The sequence below is a fragment of the Schistocerca piceifrons genome, chromosome 5, assembly GCF_021461385.2.
Source record: "Schistocerca piceifrons isolate TAMUIC-IGC-003096 chromosome 5, iqSchPice1.1, whole genome shotgun sequence".
In the NCBI taxonomy this organism is placed as follows: domain Eukaryota; kingdom Metazoa; phylum Arthropoda; class Insecta; order Orthoptera; family Acrididae; genus Schistocerca; species Schistocerca piceifrons.
In genome coordinates this window covers 547,959,699-547,981,718 of record NC_060142.1, presented here as the reverse complement: position 1 = coordinate 547,981,718, position 22,020 = coordinate 547,959,699, and the positions used below count along the sequence as shown (strand labels likewise).

Genomic DNA, 22,020 nt, shown 5'->3' with positions numbered 1-22,020 from the left:
GGAATAGATCATGAACGTGGTATGCCAGAATTTTATTTCCTCACTGAGGATACCGGAACATAAAAGTTCACACAAAAGCTCCTACACATAAAATTGCTCCAGACGCAAAATGTAAACGTCGTATAAGAAAATGCTAATAAAAATGTTTTATTGCCGATGACAGGTATTTACACATCCTTCTCAACAAAGAGCCAGTCGTTCGCAAATCAGATAAAAGCAGTGTGGTTCACGAAGTTTCCTCTGTTGGGGTCACATTTTATGTGGCTTTATTGATCGAGATTTCTTCTCAGTGGTACATAAAACAGCAAAAGAATAAAACTGGTCTTTTATACTCGTTTTCTAGTGGTATTTTATCTCCTATCAAAATCTGGATACATTCTTCTTCGGAAGATAGGAGTCTGACGCAAGTTGCAGATGCTTGACTAAGTTACCAAATGAGCACTGTACAGATGTTCTCCATTAATGAGTGGAGCTGTCAGTATAACGTATTGTAAACCATCATCCCTCACAAACTCTTAGAGCTAACTGTTTATTCGTGAATATACTTCACATGATCGTAGTCTCGTTAGCAGTTAACAATATGAACATGATACATATTTCTGGATCAGTTATAAACTTTGTACTTCATCTACTATATGTGTTTCAGTGGTTGCACAAAATTCGGGGGGAATGCGTTTTTGCATGACTGTTTTTAGCGGTAATCAGTGGCGTTTTCCTGCCACTTCATGTGGTGTTCCCGAGACATTATGTTATGACTTACACCGTAAATACTTAAATGAGTTAAGCACAGTATTTATAGATGTGAGACGTACCGAATAGTTTAAGACTTAAAAGGCTCTGAAAGTCTAAGAAGAATAGCACGCATGCTGAATTGTAACAGAAAATTGTGTGTGCTTCTGATTGTACATCTGTTACACAACTTTGTGATAGTATAGTGAAGAAGTTACATATTTAGACAAAGATTTTACGTAACATATTCATAGGAAACCATATTTATTGTAAATAAGAGACTGTCAGCAGACGTACTGTTCTTCTTGAACTGTAAATCTCTTTTATATGTTTAAAATATTTGCTACCACACACACACACACACACACACACACACACACTCACACACTCACACACACACACACACACACACAAATTTCATTCTTCTAATTAACAGTCGCAGTTCTCAGTTCTCACAACATACTCCACAATGAATGTAATTGATGACTGACAGAACGATAGAATCTAAAGTCTTTCGGATATCTAGGACGTAGTTTACCTGTTCACCCGCGTCTACTAGTTGCAAGATACCAGGCACGCAAAAAGCGATGTGTGTTTCACCAGGTTGGTATTTTATTGACCCCAAATCGACACCTCGAGGGAAGTTCCCACAAATTGAGGATTCTAACCAGCAATTGTCAATATATTGGGTCCAAGCATAAGTTCGTAGGACAACAGATATACATAGCAAGGACTTTAGGCCGGCTGGAGTGACCGAGCGGTTCTAGGCGCTACAGTCTGGAATCGCGTGACGGCGACGGTCGCAGGTTCGACCGGCGGTGCCAGGTGAAACGTTGTTGTGATGCCTCGTGTAAGGAGGAAAAATGCGTACCATCACGTTTCCGACTTTGTTAAAGGTCGGATTGTAGCCTATCGCGATTGCAGTTTATCGTATCGCGACATTGCTTCTCGCGTTGGTCGAGATCCAATGACTGTCAGCAGAATATGGAATCGGTGGGTTCGGGAGGGTAATACGGAACGCCGTGCTGGATCCCAACGGCCTCGTATCACTAGCAGTCGAGATGGCAGGCATTTTATCCGCATGGCTGTAACGGATCGTGCAGCCACGTCTCGGTCCCTGAGTCAACAGATGGGGACGTTGGCAAGACAACAACCATCTGCACGAACAGTTTGACGACGTTTGCAGCAGCAAGGACTATCAGCTCGGAGACCATGGCTGCGGTTACCCTTGACGCTGCATCATAGACAGGAGCGCCTGTGATGGTGTACTCAACGACGAACCTGGGAGAACGAATGGCAAAACGTCATTTTTTCGGATGAATCCGGGTTCTGTTTACAGCATCATGATGGTCGCATCTGTGTTTGGCGACATCGCGGTGAACGCACATTGGAAGCGTGTATTCGTCATCGCCATATTGGCGTATCACCCGGCGGATGGTAAGGGGTGCCATTGGTTACACGTCTTGGTCACCTCTTGTCCGCATTGACAGCACTTTGAACAGTGGACGTTACATTTCAGATGTGTTACGACCCATGGCTCTACCCTTCATTCGATCCCTGCGAAACACCACATTTCAGCAGGATAATGCACGACCGCGTGTTGCAGGCCCTGTACGTATTTTTTGGATACAGAAAATGTTCGACTGCTGCCCTGGCCTGGCCATCACATTCTCCAGATCTCTCACCAACTGAAAACGTCAGGTCAATGGTGGCCGAGCAACTGGCTCGTCACAATACGCCAGTCACTACTCTTGATGAACTGTGGTATCGTGTTGAAGCTGCATGGGCAGCTGTACCTGTACACGTCATTCAAGCTCTGACTCAGTGCCAAAGCGTATCAAGGCCGTTATTATGGCCTGATTTCTCAGGATCTACGCACCCAAATTGCGTGAAAATGTAATCACATGTCAGTTCTAGTTTAATATATTTGTCCAATGAATACCCGTTTATGATCTGCATTTCTTCTTGGTGTAGCAATTTTAATGGCCAGTAGTGTATATGACCACCCGCTGATTTCTGTGATTTCGGATTAGAGTACGCGCATCCATACACCCTGTTTTTGAACCTTTCCCTTTGCATGCAAATGTCGCACGGCGGTGGAATGATTACAGCTCATCACATTCGCCTGTTCTCGAGTACACTGACGTGCATCATTGTAGGTTAGTGCGTTTAAACGATGTTCATCAAACCCAGAAGGCCTTCCTGAACCTGGTGAGTGACTGATGTGAAAACGATCTTGCTTAAAGCGAGAAAACCATTTTCTTATGACTGGGTGTTGTGTGATGTCCTTAGGTTAGTTAGGTTTAAGTAGTTCTAAGTTATAGGGGACTGATGGCCATAGATGTTAAGTCCCATAGTGCTCAGAGCCATTTGAACCATTTTCTTGCTGTGCTCTGTCCAATGGCATTATCGCAACAAAATATTTCTGACTGACCCCTCTGTTAAACTCAGACAGGTGAATATGTCGGAAATGTTCCGATTTCTCTATTTGGCACTCCATTTTCTAGGGTCCGCAACTCCACTCACTATCTCCAAATGACAAAACGACAATATGTAAACTCAGATAACAACAGTGAACTACAAATAAACAATTACAATCGATAAATAAACCCATAGCAATCGGAATACCAACATGAAAATAAACACATTACGAGCTTATAAACCAAACTAATACATTAAAGATGCCATCGGCGTACATTCTAATGTCATTCCTGCTGAATGATTTTTGGAACTCAGATAGTATGAAAAAGAGAACCAACTTCTCTTGTTTAGTTAGTACTTCGCAATTCACTTCGTCTGACTGTAATAGGCAGTCATTACCCGGAACAGCAATCTCCTTAGGACGGGTCGAGTTGTAGAATACTTTCTCTTCGAGCTGAGAGACAAAGCAATCGTCTCCCTGGAGATTGACTGCAATCTGCTTCTAAGTAGAAAAAACTACGGCGCTCCAATTTCCTACAGCGAGATACTCTTACACAATTACCCAGCGTTCGAATAACGGCTGAATGCGAGCTTCTTTTTTGCACAGGAACGAAATACGTTTCGAGATTAATCGAAAGGGGAGCATTACGAGACCGTCAAATGGAAAGGACACCGGCCCGAGATTAACCAGAGAAGTCGTTAAGTTTTTCGTGACGACACGCGGCGAGGTACCGCGCCTCGGGCTGTAATTAGATTCACCCTCGGGCCTGGTGCGATGGGGCGCGCAGTCACGCGTATCGGCGTTAATTAAGTCGGCGAGGTGGACGAGGAACGCGTAGTGGACTGCGTCCAGCTTTCCCTTCCGCCCGAATCACTTCCGCGTGCCTGACGTGAAGGGAATTACGCAGATTTCACCTGTTGTACGGGTGCCCAAATCTGCGCCTGATAAGGACTTGTGGTGCTACTACCGAAACACACTTGGTGGTCAGAAGTCTCCGAACAATCAAGTGAACGCACTCGTCATGCAACACATCGTGGTAGGGGTGGGGGTGGGGGGGGGGGTGGGGGTGATGGTAGGTAACTGCAAGTCCAATGGGTGAACAGATTTATGTTAGGGCGTGCGAGGTTCCTCCTTTTTAGGAATGTATTTTATTTTCTGAATTTTACATTTACTGGAATTCGGCCGATAGTGGAAGGAACTCCCTGCCTTCAGCAGTGCTACAAAATACGATGACAGCGGCTAGGAAGGTGGTTCCCTGGAAGGTAGCAGTGACGAGTGAACGACACGGAGCGTTAGTGAGTCATGGGCGTGGAGTGATGTTCGCGAACCCTGAAAGCTAATCTTTCTGGGCAGTCAATACGTAGGAGAACCACAAGTGTTGTGACATGAAACTCAGGATTTTCTGTATTAAATATCAGTTATTAAAGTCCACTTTTGATACAGCAAATACTAGTAGGAGCCTACTGGTCACCAGAACTTTAATACCACAGTATCGCTAAGCAGTAATTCGGTAGACAAATGAATATCTTCTGGTAAACCTTCCGGGATGTAAGGTCGTGGTCCATGAAACTCTTCGGCTTCTAACGTTTCGTCCAGAGCTGCGCTGGACATCTTCAGAGGGGTGTTTCTCCTCCGGTGAGTCTTGCCGACTGACGGGTCGGACGTCTGAGAGCGACTTATGTATCGTAGAAAGTGGGCGTGACCAGAGTTACACGTGATATGCAGAGATAACCTTTGTCAGAGATAAAACTTAACTATCGATCGTTATCTCTGCATATCACGTGTTTCTCTGGTCACGCCCACTTTCTACGATACATAAGTCGCTCTCAGACGTCCGACCCGTCAGTCGGCAAGACTCACCGGAGGAGAAACACCCCTCTGAAGATGTCCAGCGCAGCTCTGGACGAAACGTTAGGAGCCGAAGAGTTTCATGGACCACGACCTTACATCCCGGAAGGTTTACCAGAAGATATGTCATCCGGTCGTGGAAGCTTTCATACTAAGACAAATGAATATTTTTAAATTACCGAAGATGTACGAAAAGCTACGAAGTATTACGATGCAAGAGAGAGGTTTCCATCGCGCCCCGATTTCGCCAGACGGTGATAGGATGCACTGTCCTTGGAGCCAGCTCTTTTGTGATAACTGGCTTTGCCAGGCTTTCGAAATTTATTAACTTCTTGAGATGAATCGTCTTAGACTATTAAATTGTTACTGTTTTACGATGTTTGCTAATAAATACTTTGTAATGGCATCCCGGAAATTATTTCAAGTAAATTAACTATCCGCTCATCCACTTAGAATTCCAAGTAGCCTGCATGGATTTTCTGAAGAATCCAGAACTGCTTCCAGAGACGACATATAGGAGAGATTCGCAGAGCAGAGGTAGGAAGAAATTCTACGTGCCAATTCATTAAGATAATCCAAGAACAGGTTAGCTTAAGTAGAGCAGTCTCGGGTGGGAAGGCGTGACCACCTGTGCATCACCTAGTCCACTTTCTACGGAATAGTGTGCAACCTGAGGAACTTTTATATCCATTTAGTAAAGTGAGGATGACTGGGTCACTTGACAGTGTTACGAGGACGAGAAGAAAATTTACCTGGCCGACACAGGGCTGGCGTTCCCACGATAGTAATTTTGTAATAGTTGTGTTGGTAAATGTTGCATGCTTCGGAGTAAAAGGGACGCTCGAGAAACAGCAACCACAGATAAAAACTTAGAGAATGTGTCCTGCATGGTATTAGGCGATCAGCCGTTAAACGCATGTGATGTAATTGACGCAATAGCCGTATCAGAAGAATTATCCATGAGGAAGTTTAGTGCAAGGTGAGCACCTCAGAGTATTTGAACGTAAAACGGATTCTCGACAATATTTAATCACGTTTGTCTTCCTAATTTACACGTGGCAGGAGCCCGAGCTACAACCGACATGTGGTTCAAATGGCTCTGAGCTCTATGGGACTTAACATCTATGGTCATCAGTCCCCTAGAACTTAGAACTACTTAAACCTAACTAACCTAAGGACATCACACAACACCCAGTCATCACGAGGCAGAGAAAATCCCTGACCCCGTCGGGAATCGAACCCGGGAACCCGGGCGTGGGAAGCGAGAACGCTACCGCACGACCACGAGCTGCGGACAACCAACCGACATGTGGCACGAGGCTTTGCTCGTGTAAAATGAAAAATTGCGGAAAAAAGTGTTTTTTCAATTGATAATTACCATTTTTACCAAGAATATTCACACAGTTTTGAAACCGAACCAAGACATATTATGCAGCTCTCTGTTACCGAAGATTACGCGAAGATGGCGGCGGACCTCCACAATAAACGGCAAAGCGGGACTGGAAAGCAAATGGGTTGTGCCCAGTAATTTCTGCTAAGCAAAACGGGTTCTTCTTATCGCTTACCTTGCAAAGTATAAATCTATAACTGGTCAGTGTTACACAAGTCATCTGGAACAGTTGCGTGAGAAAGTGCGGGAGAAGAGGACTTAGTGTAGAAAAAAAGCGAAAAGAAACGAAGCCTGTAAGCAGGAGTGTACACCTCTGCACTGTGCTGCTCTCGCAGTGGGGCAGCTGAGTAATCTAAAGTAAGAATTGCTCTCCGGCTTTCCGCCCGTTCCCATGTCTAAGGTAAGGTGTGCCTGAGTATAGTTTTGCGTCCAGTGACAGACATTGTTGGGTGCATGGCAGACCTTCCAGAATCGAACTTCAGGCGTGGAATCTGTTCATGAGATGAACGTCGTACAGAGCGTATTGTTGTGAAAGTGTACTGCTTAAAAAAAAAAGAAAATAAGCTGTTATTTCACTGCTAGGTCACACGCATTCGCATGGACGACGCTGCTAATGGAGTGTTAGGTTTTCCTAAATCAGTTAAGGCTTGAATTTAGCTACACCGTTTCCAAAAAGCTTCCTCATCCTTCAGTGCCCTTGTCGGCTGGAAACGTGAGAGCTAGGTGATTTCATTTGTGACGCATTTGATTTTGGACTAGGCTCAAGCAACCATGTAGTTTGATTACACTGGATCAGTCATTTTATTCGACCACAGTAACAGAGATCCTCGCAGTAGCTTTATTGATCGAATTGAAGAGTTACAACAGTATGACTTTAGCAGAGGCAAAGACAGAAGACAGGCGCAGATTTGTTGGAAGACTCCTGAGAGTGTGTAATTCACGTATGGAGATGTCTGGCAGAGCCACTGATTGATCAGTTCTTTAATATTCTTTGCCCTCTGGGTAGTGGCCTACCTATGGTGGCTTCGATTTTGCTTCACCGTTTCCCCCTACCTTTCCTCTCCCCCTCCCCCTCTTTCGATGTCCCCCACTCCTTGTTTAATCTACACGTCTCCCCTCCTCCCATCCACCGTACTTACTTCGCTTCGTTTTAAAGCGGCAATCAAGCAGAATCTCAATGTACGTGCTTTTCATTTATCTAACGTCCTCGTTACAAGTTGCCTTACAGCTTTCCTATCTAATCGTCTGCAGCGACAACGAAAATGTGATTTTCAGTATTTTACATAATTATTGACCGAATTTAAAAACTTGAAATTCTTTTATAATCTACTCCTTGAGAGGCATAATCTCAAGTTAAGGGTTTAATGGAATAAGTAGGAATAAGTATTTAAGTTAGAAGCAGTCTACATGTCTTAAGGCAGCGTTAACTCAGGGCGGAAAATTTCATCCAGACTCTATTCATCCAGTGTATGAGAATGATGAAAGATCTTAGCGACTTCCAACGATCTTTACAGAGATTTTACACCTTTTCTAAACTTTTTCCAGTTACAGCTCCACAAAATGATGAAAAGAAAACAGTTTATCCCTTGCTGAATGCGTTAAAACTAAAGCATCACGCACGTCGTTTTAATTTATTTTGGTACTACTAACTGTATCCGTTAACCTTTTGTGCAGAGAGTATCTACATATACCACAGAAGATACCCACAAAATTATATCATTGTACGACTATAGTTTCAAAAAAAATGTTTTAATTCTATACAAGTGTTATTGAGAGCTGTGTTGGAAGGTGGTTCTCATATGGATCTACCGTATTTTGTACATTCAGACGTTAGAAGCTGATATTGGTTGTTGACTATTTCCTGCAAGCGTAGTTTTGAGTGAGACGCTCTTTGGTTACCTCTTTCAGTGAGAAATACCAAGCTTCCAATTCCAAAACAATCAAGTCCTCTAAACTTGCAAATTGTAAGGAAAAAATGCATAATTCAAGTTCGTGGTGGTTCAGTGGTATTTGGAATATGTATGCAGAACTCAGGACGGAATAGATCGTCTCCCAGATGGAAAAATCAGGTATCGCATAAAGATCCCACGAAAACACGCCATCGCTGATGAACGCAAAAAGAAAACAAAATACTCGCAAGCGTACGAGCAAGTGTACAAGAGCATAGGATGAGGAAACTCGACGAATTTCAGAAGTCGGCGCAAAAATCAACTATGTGGTGCAAGCGATACCCATTCCTTGAGACACGGCTATCACAATTGTGGCAGCCTTCGGTCCGTTTTTAGCCGGTAGGAACATATTCAACTTTAAATTTGACACACAAATTCTCGCAGCAGGAAGCGGTACAATAAACCACGTGGATGTTAGCATGAAGTGTAAAGCCTTTTTTGCATGTAAAGTGTACAAATTATGGAAAAGATCATTCAACAGCTTAACATCTCACTGGCTTAACGAAGTTACTCCAGTTAAATGTGCAACACATCCCAATCGGATTTCATAATCTGAAAATGTTTTTGATCGAATTCAGTTATTGACAGATAAACATTCTGGAGGAGAATACGACGATGACAAGGGAAATAGTTTTAAACTGACGGAAAACAAAAGTAAAAATGTTATCGAATTAAAATTTACAGCCTATGATTCGAAAACCACACCGTCGTGTAATTTAATCGACAGCGATGAACATTTATGTGTAAAAAGATAAAATTTGGCATGTTGTCAGGCAGAAGCTAGCGAATATAAAAAGAACAGCTCCGAAATGTATTACACTAGCAGCTTTTCTAAACCAATGTGATATTTCGTGCCCAATCACAAAACGCTGTGCTGTGAATTGGATCAAAGGACATACAGTACACTGCATACTGACAGAAGAAAATGAAAGCGCTATACAACATCACAGCCTAAGGCAAACAAAAAATATAAGGGAAAGTTCGCAAATTTCTTAAAAATTACGATTATGTAACAAAAAAACAGTAACTTATTGAAATCGACCAGAAAAAAGAAAACTAAATAAAAGTTAATTTGGGAAGTTTCAACAGATACCCACAGATCTGATAGTTCATCACCAATAGATTTATATTAAAAGTTGATGACATTTTACACGCACACACCCCGGCGGAACAAACAGAAAGATGTATTCCATACTTAAGACTGAAATGTGATATGTTGAAAAGTACACAATTCGTGAACTGTTTATTTTGTTCATATGCTTGTGTAACGTTATTTTGTTAAATAAAGGTAAAAAAAGTGGCAAAGTGCCAGAATACAGATCCAAAGCTCTCTGATTCGCTCCCCGGTCAGTACCAGGATTTTTATTTCCGGTCTTCCGCTTCTGGCAGTGTTTGTTGCCGTGATAAACGTCGAGTTGCGTCGTAGTTCGGAGTGCCCCTCTAACTGGAAGGAGAAAGCAGTTCAAAGGTCAGAGGAAGGCAACGGCGTACAACACAATAGGACCACGCCTAGTGGAGCGCTGTGATGTTCAGACCAGCCCACGTTTTGACGACAGCTTTACCTTTTACATTCAAAACATGGTGCGACGCACAGTCCAAAGCCACATTGCTTGCAGCAATAACGCCAATGCTTTTCCATTGCGTCGTTGCCGATCAGCGCAAACCCGTAACAAGCGAAACGACAAACGCAAAATGTACTCATTACACTTGCTTGCATTTTCTTACTTGGCACAACGGAAGTGGCTAAAAACATAAACAAGCCTCTCCGCACAAGGACCCAACATAGTCCAATCTGAATCTCGTCATGATTTCCTTCTGCACACCTCCGACCCAATCCATTTCACTGATCTCCAATCATTTCTCCGTCTTCTCCTTCTCCTAACCCTTCTCCCTTTTCTCGTTTTCTTTTGCTGTTACTCATTTCTTTTCAAATTATAAAACTACGCCTCCAGGGAGATTCGTACTGTAGTTACGGTAGGTCTGTTATCGTCTTACCCCGTGTTTCAAGGTAACTGATAGTTCATTACCATATTGAAACTCCCTGCCTTCAGTGTCTGCGATGTATTGGTTAAGTGGAAGAGGCGTTAGCAAGCAGAACTGAGGCGTTCTCTGTCAGCTCTATTAGTTTCTGTCTGTTGTTTGGGGATGCTACATACTTGTGTCTGTAGATGAAAGCAAGTTGTTAAGAAGTGTACCTGGTCCACTACAGTCGACGGCTGCAGCAACATAGAGGGAAGGAAGCTGAACGCAGGCATGTGGAATGGCCGCGCAGTGACTCACAGCGAGGCACGGCTGCCGGCCTTGCGAGACGTAGAGGCAGCAGCAGCTGCGGCAGCGGCGAAGGCAGACACCGGCGATGGCGCGGCCTTGGTCAGACCGCGTCCCACGCGCTGCCGCTCCCGACACCTGTCACAAGTTACCGCCGGAGCGTGCCGGAATGTGTTCGCGGAACTGGCTTCCCTCCCACAGGGGGCACTGCTTACGCCTGCCATTACCACAACACGTCAACCCGAGCAGCGGTCCTTTCCCTCAAAGAGTCCAAGAATCCTGTGATGTCTCCTTATAACGTGTCACTCAGACCTGTGAGAGAAGCCGTGTGAGAAGAAACCGGTTTTAAGAGACGCACTTTTGCGAAATGTTGACCGTGAATTTATCTGAAAATTTGACTTGGAAAAGCGTAATGAACTAAAGTTTGATTATTTAGACTCAAAAGAACCCGTTACATTTCCGAAGTTACCGATGGGAACTTTATCAGAATCAGGTAAACAAAACCCAATAGAATACAGATCGCAAAAAACTCTGTAACTAATTTCTTAAATAAAGATGGTACCCCTCGCAATATCGCTCAGTTGCACGGGTTGACAATTATTGAGCTATATGAAAAACACATAAATTAGTTACCAACTGAAATGTATAATGATAATCCGTTGTAGTTGCTACATATTTTATTACAATCAAAAGTATTATAAAAATCACAATCACAATAATACAGGAGACTGTATTATAATGGCCAGATCACTTGGACAAATACCGAATGAATTTCTTTAACCGGAACAAGACCCATAAAACTTGAAATTTCAATATGACTAGGTAAATATACAAATATACTCAGGTAAAGCTTTACTTAAATAGTACAAAGGTCCATACAATTCCCATCAGAGCTCTCATTACCTGCAATCAGCTGAGGAACAAAAAAATGGTTCAAATGGCTCTGAGCACTATGGGACTTAACTTCTGAGGTCATCGGTCCCCTAGAACTTAGAACTACTTAAACCTAACTAAGTTAAGGACATCACACACATCCATGCCCGAGGCAGGATTCGAACCTGCGACCGGAGCGGTCACGCGGTTCCAGACTGAAGCGCCTAGAACCGCACGGCCACACCGGCCGGCAATTGTCTGTAACACAACACACATCAACGGCAGACAATATTCTGAGACAAACTACACAATCTTATCTAGAGAACAGGTGATCAATACAACTGAACAGAAACAAATTAGCCTCCGTGAGTTACATGGCCAGTGCCAGCCCTCAAACTTTGATTAATAAGTTCGCTAAAAATCATACCCTAAAGTTAAGACGACAAGGATTATCTCGGCGCACATTTACACGCCAAACTACCAAATGAACTACAAGGTAGAATAGAGGACGTATCTCGGCGTGTCTTGAAACACCAGAGCCGGACTTACTCACTACTCGTTGCACTTCTAGCTACGTCTTTAACCACGTTTCATGTCGGTTGGTTGGGCGTAGCCACACTTGCTCAACTGCCATCAAGATAGTCACGACACCGAGGTAAGTGATAAACAACTAAAATAATTCGAAAGGATTTTTAGTACACTGGCATATTCAATTAAGCCGCACGCAACCCACCGAAGCAACTCGGCGACTCCAATTCAGTCGGCCGGCATAGCTTATAACAGACTCGAAGGAGATTGTCCTTCCAACCTCTAGGAAAACCAAATCACCGTGGGCGGTGGATCTGCCCTCACGACTGAACACGTTGTAGCCGCTGGCCCCGCTCCTTCGTTGTCCGACTCGTCCTCTTGCCGTCCTGCCTACGTACATAGTCCCACGTTACTCTTTCTCACCGCCGATCCCGACACCTCCCCTGCACAGCACACGCGCTGCCGTTAAATCCGCGCCGCCAAAGATGAGCAGAAGACAAATAAGCATCGAAGTCGACTCAAAGATAAAAATAATTATCGACGGAAACTGGCGCCAGAAACGCACCAGCTCACAAACTACGGCGTGCACACACTCTATTCAACATGACGTCACTACAGATACTCGGCTTTAGAGGGTGACATGTTCGATATGCTTGCCATCACTGTAGATGATGTGGCGCAGACGAATAGCGAAATTCTGCATGACCCGCTGAAGTGTCGGAACATCGATGCTGTCGATGCCCTCCTTAATGGCTGTTTTCAGCCCAGCAGTGGTTTTGGGATTATTGCTGTACACCTCGTAAGCCCCACAAAAAGGAGAATATGGCGGCCAATCGAGGCCCATGCCAGTGGCCTATGGGTTACCCAGAGCCAGAATGCGGTGTCCAAAATGCTCCTCCAGGAGATCAAACACTTTCCTGCTTCGTTGGGGTCGATCTCCGTCTTACATGAACCACGTCTTGTCGAAATCATGGTTACTCTGGACAATGGGGATTAATTCATTTTCCAAAACCTTCACATACCGTTCCGTAGCCACTGTGCCATCGAGGAATATCGAACCGATTATTCCGGGAGTGGATACTGCACACCATACAGTCATCCACTGAGGGTAAAGAGACTTCTCGAAATGTGGATTCTCAGCCCACAAATGCCCCAGTTTTGCTTATTGACGAGCCCATCCAAATGAAAGTGAGCTTTATCACTAAACCAAACCACATGTACCATACTAACTCGCATCATGCCCCGTGGCGAGCCGTGCATTTTGAACGTCCTAACGCAAACCGTTCACATGTTATGACGATTTTATTTAATATTTAATATTTTGCTGTATCTGCAAATCTTGGAGAATGCTGCAATATGACAGTCTATAAAATGTGAACATAGTCCTCGTAGTCTGACAGCGATTTCGTACCTTGCAATAACAGCAAGCGAACAGCCTTGCTTCTGTTGGTCGGCTTTCGAAAACTGATGGCGGACGCCACAGATCACGCAGCCAACAGCATACTACAGAAAAACACGTAAATGCTCCCATTTTAAGCACTTCACGCATAGGTAAGAACACATCCCTCCCAAAGGGAGTTAAAGAGCACATGCAATAACAACCACAGTAAATGAGAGAGAATGACTGAGGTGGTAAAGAGTAGTTACTGTTGCTAAGGGCGGGATCAACGATGTCAACACTAATTAGGAACACTCTTCACTTAAACTACATTTGTTTATGGAGAGAGCAATGATGCCCAAACGTTCATTACAGAGAAAACAAAATTACAATAGGAAATGTTAAATAACTAAGAGCAGTAGTTCCAAATCTGAGGATACCCCTCGAAGGGAAAAATTAAATTTTCGAAGGGGTAAAAACAAGAGAATTCTGCTATGTTAAAGTTACGAAACAACTATTTTTTTAATAATCATTGTTATTATCACTATTTCGTAAGACCGTAATACTGATTGCTGAGTTACCAGTCCTTGGGGAGGTTAAAGCTTATGAAACATATGAATGAACATCTTCTACTCACACAGTCCACTTTTTACACAAACTTTTTACTTTGTGCCATGCGTCTATTACAGTAAAATTGAGACGTGTGTATCACATATGCTTCAATCTCATCAAATCGCCTCCTCCGAGTTGTAGGTAGTTCCCGCAATGCACCACAAATTGCTTCATTATTCATGTGGCAACAGATAATCCATCTAACTGACGGCACGACACAACAGTAACTACGTAATGGTTACTAGACTGTTGTAGGGCCTTCAGAGTTTTGTTATTATTAGTAATAGTTGCAAGATATAAGCTTTGGCCAGCCTAAAAAGGTCTTGCAATTCATACCAATTCAGAAGTAAGGAGTCCAACAACGAAGTAATTTACAAACAGTAAGTGTAGGACACGTATTTTAATTCGGTTTCTTTTAAATGGGGATGTATATCGCGGGTGAGGAAAAAGGAGTGGTGCAGAGGGAACCTGTTTTGTAACAAGTGTCCATCCTCAATGTAGATAGCTAGCTTTCTTTTCTGAAGAGGAGTATAGGGGTAACACTCGCGGTGCACGGCTAAGTGTTTCATCATTCTATTAAAAAAGATTGTTAGAAATAATCAAAATAATTAAGTCATGATGTAATGAAACACCTGCACTTACAGAAACTATCTTTAGTCATTATAAATATAAAAGGTTTTTTTTATTCTTAAGTTTAGTTAGGCACTGATGTTGTTGACGTTATTGATGAAGGGTGTGTGTGGGGAGGGGGGGTACTAGATAATATCTGATTGCAACCAGGGGTAATGACCTCAGAAAGGCTAGGAAACACTGACTTAAGAGTCTTGTGAATACATAGACTTTGCCGGCATAGTGATTGATCATGCTCTTCTCGGGTATGCAGCCAGACACTAAAGTCATCTTGGCACAATGTTTCAATGAGACGCAAATGATCGCTCCTGCTTCTCGCTACAGGGAATGTGTTCTAAAGGAATCTATAGAGATTGGATAATCTGATAATATTATTAATAAGGATAAGGGTTTCCCTTTAAGATGTGGAATCCTGTTTTATCTGATATTGAAAAACAACGATCTTTATTTCGACCAGCGATGTATCGTTTTGCTTATTCCTTCCAGCTGTGCTCTTCAGTTCACTGTGCCGCTGCTCGCGCAAGTGCGGTGGACCGACAGGGGGTGTACAAAGTGGTCGCCGATTCTGTTGGAAACTCAGTCCCGGAAAGATTGTGCATCGGGGTACTCACCTCAAGGTGGCGGCCAGTTGGTCCTTGGAAATGTTGTCAGGATGACTATTTGATTGATTTACTCATTATGAGAGTATGAAGACCGATCTGTTTTACTTGTAAAAAACCATTCAAAAGCCAAGATCGTACAAAATATCTTTATTCAAGACAACCGATTTCAACAGTCCTTGGTATCATCTTCAGATCTGTAAGTAAATGCAATACATGGAATATGTCTCACTTCATATAAATGCTTCAGTTTGGTATTATAAAAACCAAAAAAACCGCAAGTAGACCTGTACATTTACATAGGCTACATTAAATATTTTTTGTAGTAAAAGATTTTCATTTTATGCTGACCTCATGCACAAGATGTCAAGTGGATAAAACACGGCACATTAGAAACGTTTGTCATGGCTAAAATATTTAAAAACACAGATGTTGTCCAAAAGGCCATGTCCATATACATATTGCTTACAGATGTTTGTCACATGACAGAAATACTTACACATAGCACATTTGTTTACATATGCTGGACACATACTGAACAGTACAAATCTACTTTAAATGGCGAACACGGTACAACCGACAACTGTCTTCTCTTAAGAGAAGTATTCAAGATCTGTTACATAGTTTCGATGCAAGAGCATAGTGGCTGTATCACACTCTACAAATGTTATGTTTGCAATAATTCCTGTCAGTTGTACCTTGTACGCTATTTAAAGTGGATTTGCACTGTTCAGTTTGTGTCCAGCATATGTAAACAGATATGCTATTGTATATGTATTTTTAACGTGTAACAAGCAACTGCATGCAACATGTATATGCACGTGGCCTTTTGGACAAGATGCTGTGTGTTCGTAAATATTTTAGCGATGACAAACGTTTGTAATATGCATCATTTTATCCACTTGATATCTTGTGCGTTAGGTCAGCGTAAAATGAACATGTTTTACTACAAAGAATGTTTAGTGTATGTAAATGTACAGGTCCACCTGAGATTTTTTGATTTTTATAATACCAACTTAAACTTTTATGTGAAGTGTGATATATTCCATGTATTGCATTTACTTACAGATCTCAAGATGATACCAAGGACTGTTGAAATCGTCTGTCTTGATCAAAAAATATTTTGTGCGATCTTGGCTTTTGAATAGTTTTTAACAGGATGACTACATTTTCTGGATGCGTACCCGACAAGACTATCGACTTTGTTTTCATAGGACGAGAGAGCACTTTGCGTTGCAGCTTATCTGCGCCTGATCAGTGAGTTGTAGCATCGACGGCAGTTCGTCGGTGGTGATGGCGTAATTGAGGTAGCTCCATCAGTCGTAGATTGGAATGGTTTTATTCCTCTTACTTAGTATGTGATTCTTCTGGCGCTAGCGTTTTCTTTTGTCGTATCCCTTTGGTCGCAGGTCGATCGAGCGTAATTGTTGCTGTACCTCTACAGGTCGAAGATCTTATTTGTACAACTATAACATTTCTTATATATATATATATATATATATATATATATATATATATATATATATATATGATTCTGCTATTAACGTCCCATACAAGTTTTGAAAAAGAGTCGCGAAGCTACAGTCTGCCCGTTTCTTAGCATGAGAATCACTTTCGCAAATTCACTAATTGACAAGCCAGATTCACATATATTAAAGAGTTTAAATGTTTCTACAACGGTGGTTAATATTTTAAGGCGTGTGACAGTTCATTTAATTGCGAATTATATAAGAATCTTTAAGTACATTTGTTTATGCAACTCAGTAAGACGCAAATAATTTGGTTCTAATAACGAAAGTCATTGTCCAGTAGCGGGTGCATTGCCACTGCTGTTTACAACACTCCACGAAGCTCGCAGGATTCAAACAGTCTAACATTTTCTTTCACAGCGTTCACGTCAGTATCTATTACAAATCGGGCCGTAAACGTTAAAGCTCGGCAGTATATTTGCTCGTGTTTTTATCCAACGCGGTGCTGACACGTTACATGTTGTATAGCAACGCACACTTGGCTTCACTCCCATTGATTCTTCCTCTCCACTGTCGGTATCGCTCTCGCTTCACAGATTGTATAAATGTTCTACCTATTACATTTAGTTTTACGCGATGCATTTAACAAAGGAATTACAGAGAAGATCTAAAGGAACTTGAAATTTTTGAATACTCAATTCATAAGAGATTCGTGTTGCAACATAAAGTCAAACATAATTACATTTCATATACAGAAGGAAAGATCTTATATGTACAGAGTGCAAAGTAGAGAAAGGAAAGAAAGGAGGAAAAATTTATCATTCGTGGATAGCAGTGTCTTCACGCCCCGTTCAGTAGTGACTAGTTGTAGAAATGGAAGACAGAGATTTCTTGACAGACATGGTCTAAAAACGTTGGTTTGGTTGACTCCGTGCTGAAGACGTAGTAAGCGGCAGCCTGGACCGTTTCCCTCGAAGTTGTGGAACACTAAACCCATCGGAGTAACAGACGATACACCAAGCACATATAAGACTGCCACCCTGACAATACCTGTCCTCTTAGCACTGACAGTGCACTATCGTATTTGACCGTTTACTTCACACGGTAACGTCGCTAAACAGCCCCATTCATCAGCGGAAGCAATCCCACTTGTCAGCGGAAGTGGTTCATTAGAACCTTGATCAATACAGGGCTTGGATGACATAGCATGAACTCTCACCCAGTATGGTGAAGGATTACCTTTGGAATCCAGACCAGCCTGAATCACCGTGACAAAATCCTAAACGATGGTCAGTGGCACTTTAAACCATCCGTCGAGAAAAAATATTACTCTCATTCCTTGAAACATAATCCCCCTCCTCCCGCACGCCCCCCCCCCCCTCCACTTCCTCTCCCACGATACCGACCATAGTGGATTGTTAACATTCATATCTGAATTTTTTGAGACTCAGTGATGACGGCGGGATATTTTAACCTCAAAATCATTAAACGATCTTTGGAGATTAAGAGGCGAAATGCGAATGTTAGCTTTATCCTCTTAGAAGAGGTAAACCTCTGATGAGAACATTTGGTACGGCACTGGTTGTATGGGGTCACCTAAAATGCTTTCGCTGGCCACGTGGGTTACTTTTCCTTTTGTGTGACGACAGCGTCCACTGGCAACCAGTATACTTGAAATGAATGATCTCATCATTGTGGTTTAGAACTTTGACCTTAAGAGTCTCTCTTAGTGACGTTAAAACACTAGCCAAACAATAAAACACTTGCCCGCGAAAGGCAAAGGTCCCGAGTTCAAGTCTCGGTCCGGCACACAGTTGTAATCTGCCAGGAAGTTTAAGATCAGCGCACACTCCGCTGCAGAGTGAAAATCTCATTCTGGAAACATTCCCCAGGCTGTGGCTAAGCCTTGTCTCCGCATATCCTTTCTTTCAGGAGTGCTAGTTCTGCAAGGTTCGCAGGAGAGCTTCTGTAAAGTTTGGAAGGTAGGAGACGAGGTACTGGCAGAAGTAAAGCTATGAGGAGGGGGCGTGAGTCGTGCTTGTGTAGCTCAGTTGGTAGAGCACTTGCCCGCGAAAGGCAAAGGTCCCGAGTTCAAGTCACGGTCCGGCTCAAAGTTTTAATCTGCCAGGAAGTTTCATATCAGCGCACACTCCGCTGCAGAGTGAAAATCTCATTCTGGAAATAAAACAAAATATTTTGTAAACTCTAAGAGAAAGTGTTGCATTCAAAGAGTCATGAATTATCAAACAACGCACTGGATCGCTGCACAAACAAAGCCCTTTCACACAGAGATAAATGCACGACGACTCTTAAGCCGTAGAAACTCATTGGTGCCGGCCGGAGTGGCCGAGCGGTTCTAGAAGCTTCAGTCTGGAACCGCGTGACCGCTACGATCTCAGGTTCGAATCCTGCCTCGGGCATGAATGTGTGTGATGTCCTTAGCTTAGTTAGGTTTAAGTAGTTCTAAGTTCTAGGGGACTGATGACCTCAGATGTTAAGTCCCATAGTGATCAGAGCCATTTGAACCAAACTCACAGTTGCTGTATCTGAGAGACTCGTTTTAGAGGTGAGGACAGCACGCGAAATAACCATCGTCCTTAAAACAATTGTATGTCAGCTGTATCTGTAATAGTACCCAATGAGTCCAAGGATAAGTACTTTGATTTCCTAAATGAAAGCTGGTTTATTTTCAAAATTTTATTACGTGTAAACTGTTTGCTTCTTTTGCAACTGCTATTTTGAAAATAAGTCAGCCCGCCGAAATTAACGAGCGTCCTTCATTTCATGGGACAAATGCGTCGGAGATAGTTGGCTCTGCCTGTTACGATCGACTGATTTCAATCGAAACAAATTCTTACGTCGAGAGTAAACGGGGGATAGAGCCCTGTTATTAGCTACATATTTGAACTACTTGTAAATTTCTAGTTTGCTGACGGATATCTTCTTTTCTCAGGTACCACGCAGACGTCGTTCCCCGCTGGCGCTGTGTTCAACGTAACGTGGCACCTGGCGTACCCACACAGGGTGAGTAACCGGCGCTAGCACCGACTTCTCATGACTCAACGCCTTGCCTGTTTCCGAGTCACATCGCCGCCCTCGTCAAATCTATCTAAGAGCACAGCAAGTGCCCTCCCCCCCCCCCCCCTCCCCACCACCCTCCGTTCATCCCTTTTTAACTTTCGTACTGAAAAAAGAGTGGGGATCTCCTACAAAAAAAACCGTAATTTCTTCCGACTCGCAGTCTCCTGCAACTCTATTGTTTCCGTTTACTGGATGAACTACTCTTCGTCCCTTCATTGTCCAACAGAAAAAATTAACTTGATTGAAAAAAACTTGCCAAATGTCAGTAGAATCGCGCTCTGAGGCTTCCTCACAAAATTATGTATGTAGATAATAATAATAATAATTTCCTTTGGCTCAGCGGCCTGGTAGAAGCTTTCTGTTGGCTGCAACTTCGGCGCTACCCCAGTTATCCAAAACGGGAAAGGGGACCTACAGTTTAACGAGCACTCTGAACGATTTGTTGTTTCTGCCGACTCCTCACATCGTTGAGAGATGAAGGCTAGGTTAAAACGTAGACTGAAAAACCGGGGCCCGAACTAGATTCGACCCCGCAAACTCTCGGTTTCAAGATAAGAATTTTATTGTTAAACCACCAGGGCCGTCATATGTGTAAATATTTTTGTCGAGTGAGTTTGAGAGTATTAAAATATGTGATATATATGACCATACCTTTTGATTTCGTTGAATTACAAACGCAAATTATTTACACTGCCTAGGGGCAGTAGACCTTAGTACGTGACATATCTTTTAATTTGATACCTCTAACTTTTTTGGAAAAAAGGGGTCTTAACAGACTGATAGACACAAATGCACTCGGAGAACAAATGGAAAAAAATTATCTGATATAATTACAAATTAACAATTTTCGGATTTGTTTCCTTTCGTTCGCTGTGAAACCTTGCTTCCTTCCGCTGATACCATTCAATTTTTTAGAATTATACTCCAGAATACTCGACGCTCCTTGTCTGACTGTAGACGGGGTCTGTCTGTTCTTCGTTTACCTGTGCTTGATCCTTTGCGCTTCCTGTACATGATCACATCACAAACAGTCGACGTCGGCATCTGTAGAAGGGTTGAAATGTCTCTGACTTATTTATTGATAAACTCTCTGTATTTCCATCTTCCTATAGACGGTTGCGGGTGAAAGGCCCGCGCTAGCAGGCCAGAACGGATTAGGTTGTGGAAAGGGGCCAAAATATGTTGCTGTCAGTTTCACTCAACATACAAACTTTATTCATCAAACACAATATAACAACAAGGATGCAAAATACTCAAAACTGTAATCGACCTCCTTTGATTAACTTTAGATCGGCTGAAGGCCACACTCAAAATCCAAGACACAAGGCCTAAGCAAGAAATTGAAATACAAGATTCTTCTGGAGGTTTCACCCAAGAATATTTTCTAAACATTCAATCTTAACAGGCTGAAGGCATTAGCAATTTAATTTTAATGGAACTTGGCTGGAGGCCGCATATTAGGCAATAAGAAGAGTTTCAATCAAAAGGCACAAGACCTTATCTTAAAACAGAAGTATAACAATCTTATGCCTTAAGGGCAAGACAGGGACATTAATTTAAGAGGCATTAAAATTCGACTGAAGGCCACACATCAACCAAATAACTAAAATCCAAACAGGGAAATTACTACATAACACAAGAGAAGGCGCTCCGAGGTTTCCAAGGGTCGGTCTGGGGCTGTAACACTAACGCCCGTTTAGGTGAGACAGGCAGCCTGTCCAACGACTTCTTAATCTGGAGGCAACCCAACCGACAGACGGCCGACTGACCAATCAACCAAATCAGTTCCGCTCCACGCAACTAGCAAAACGACCACAAGATTTCAATACACGACACACCGAATATTGGCGCCCACACCGACCAACAACACCTCAGCTGTCGAACTACACGCCATGCTGGACAGCAACAACAACACGACGAGGAAAATACACTGCCTAAAACTACGTCAACGACCAGGGCAGGTAACCGGAACGTCAACAGCCACGAGGCAGAAATACCGCTAGTGAACTTCGATAACAGGAAATAAATTAAGTTAAATTTCACAGGAAGACGGCTGGAATCTTAGCTGACTTAAACACACGTTGTTGCTCGCGGGAATGTCCCAAAAGCGACAGCCAGCATCAAACGAAGAAATGTATCAGTTGAGGCTCGATAGTAAGTCAAATGAGGTCTCAACTTTCATGTCCAAGAGGGGTGAACGACGAACTTCGTAGCACTCACAAGCAGCACCTCACACTCCGACCG

The 22,020-nt window shown here is 42.8% G+C and overlaps 1 protein-coding gene across 4 annotated transcripts in view; it reads left to right on the top strand.

Annotated features, from left to right (window-relative positions):
- Nucleotides 1-22,020, top strand: part of LOC124797890 — a 481,263-nt gene that overhangs the window by 329,131 nt on the left and 130,112 nt on the right. For all 4 annotated transcript variants that reach the window (XM_047260999.1, XM_047260998.1, XM_047260997.1 and 1 more), the window contains exon 3: nucleotides 19,649-19,719. In XM_047260999.1, coding sequence (XP_047116955.1) covers nucleotides 19,649-19,719 — 71 coding nt within the window. The remainder of the gene's footprint in view (nucleotides 1-19,648; nucleotides 19,720-22,020) is intronic.